General features: G+C 45.4%; 1 protein-coding gene across 1 annotated transcript in view; it reads left to right on the forward strand.

Annotated features, from left to right (window-relative positions):
- Positions 1 to 1,488, forward strand: part of LOC107109177 (kinesin-like protein KIF18B) — a gene marked incomplete at its 3' end in the record, with an annotated part of 19,180 nt that overhangs the window by 15,200 nt on the left and 2,492 nt on the right. The window contains exon 6 of the mRNA XM_015409747.1: positions 509 to 612. Coding sequence (XP_015265233.1) covers positions 509 to 612 — 104 coding nt within the window. The remainder of the gene's footprint in view (positions 1 to 508; positions 613 to 1,488) is intronic.

Genomic DNA, 1,488 nt, shown 5'->3' on the forward strand with positions numbered 1-1,488 from the left:
CAATCTCCTCTTCTTCAGTTTGGTGTAGTGGGAGAGCCAGTTTGGTGCAGTGGTTAAGTGTGCGGACTCTAATCTGGGAGAACCCGGTTTGATTCCCCACTCCTCCACTTGCACCTGCTGATGTGACCTTGGGTCAGTCACAAGCTCTGGCACAGCTGTTCCTGAAAGAGCCGTTTCTGTCAGAGCTCTCTCAGCCCCGCCTACCTCACAAGGGGGTCTGTTGTGGGGAGGGGAAGGGAAAGGAGTTTGTAAGCCGCTCTGAGACTCCTTTGGGTAGTGAAGAGTGGGGTATAAATCCAATCTCTTCTCTTCTTCTGTGATCCCAAATTCTGTTCTGGGCATCACGGTTGTGGGAGGGTTCCTCTCAGAGGATCTTCCCCTCACGCTCATGGGGCTCTTTCGGAGGGGGCTGTAATGGTGGAATCCTCTCATTGGCTTAAAGCAAACGCTGTCCTCTCTCTCAGGCGCTTCAGCAGCACCGAAAATGAGTCGTTTTCATTCCTTTCAGGTGGCAGACCTGCAAGGGAGGCTCCGAGCTTATGAGGAAAAGGGCTCTCCGAGGAACCCCCCCGGACTGGCTCCTCCTGGCCCCGAGCAGGCAGAGCTTCTCAGGTAGGGAAGGAAGGCAGGCAGGCGCTGGCCCTGGCACAAGGCCACAAACAAACCTTGATGTTCGAAGGTCTTCGTTCTCTTTTCCCACTGGATATTAGACCTCTCTTGTTTCAAGATATTTAGGTCTTTAAAGTAGTCTTCCCCCCCGTCACAACCACAAGGGCTAGAAAGTTTGTTTTATTTAGAGAAGAATGTTCTTTAAGATTTTTAGGTATAGGGTTAAGGTTAAAAGTGGAATGTAAATGGATTAATTTGATGCTAGTAGCAGCAAGACAAGTGATAGCAAGGAATTGGAAAGAAGCTGAGGAACTGACGATTAATCATTGGAGGGATAAAATGAATAATATAATAGTCTTAGAGTATCTTACGATGAAGATACATAGAATAAATGGGTTAAAGGTTTGTGAACAGGAGGAGGACTGGTTCAGAAGGATGGCGGGGTATTTGGGAAAGTTTAAAAAATTGGGATGATTAGTCAGTTAATAGGAAATTGAGAGGTTTATTTGATTATAAGATTAAGATGGAAGTTTAATAGAGCAATAGAGTTGTACTTGGATTGATTGTGATATAATACTGTATGGAATTTTATTTATGTATTTATTGTCTGGAGGTAGCACATGGGTGGTGTTGGTGATGGAATGTTTTATGAAATTAAACAATAAGTAAAGAATTATTTTTTAAAAATTTAAGATTCTCAGGGCAGTGAAATCAGAGACACCATTCGGAGCGTCCCTGCCAGTGTTCCCTCTAAGCTGAGTTAGTGTGAGCTAGGTCACAGGGTTTTTTTAGCCTCCGGCTCACGCATTTTTGTCTTCGCTCAGGAAGGACGGCTCTAGAGCAAACTGATTGATGCAGCAGCCAAATCACTCGCTCACC

Source organism: Gekko japonicus, unplaced genomic scaffold (genome assembly GCF_001447785.1).
Source record: "Gekko japonicus isolate JY-2015 unplaced genomic scaffold, Gekko_japonicus_V1.1 scaffold5493, whole genome shotgun sequence".
Lineage (NCBI taxonomy): Eukaryota > Metazoa > Chordata > Lepidosauria > Squamata > Gekkonidae > Gekko > Gekko japonicus.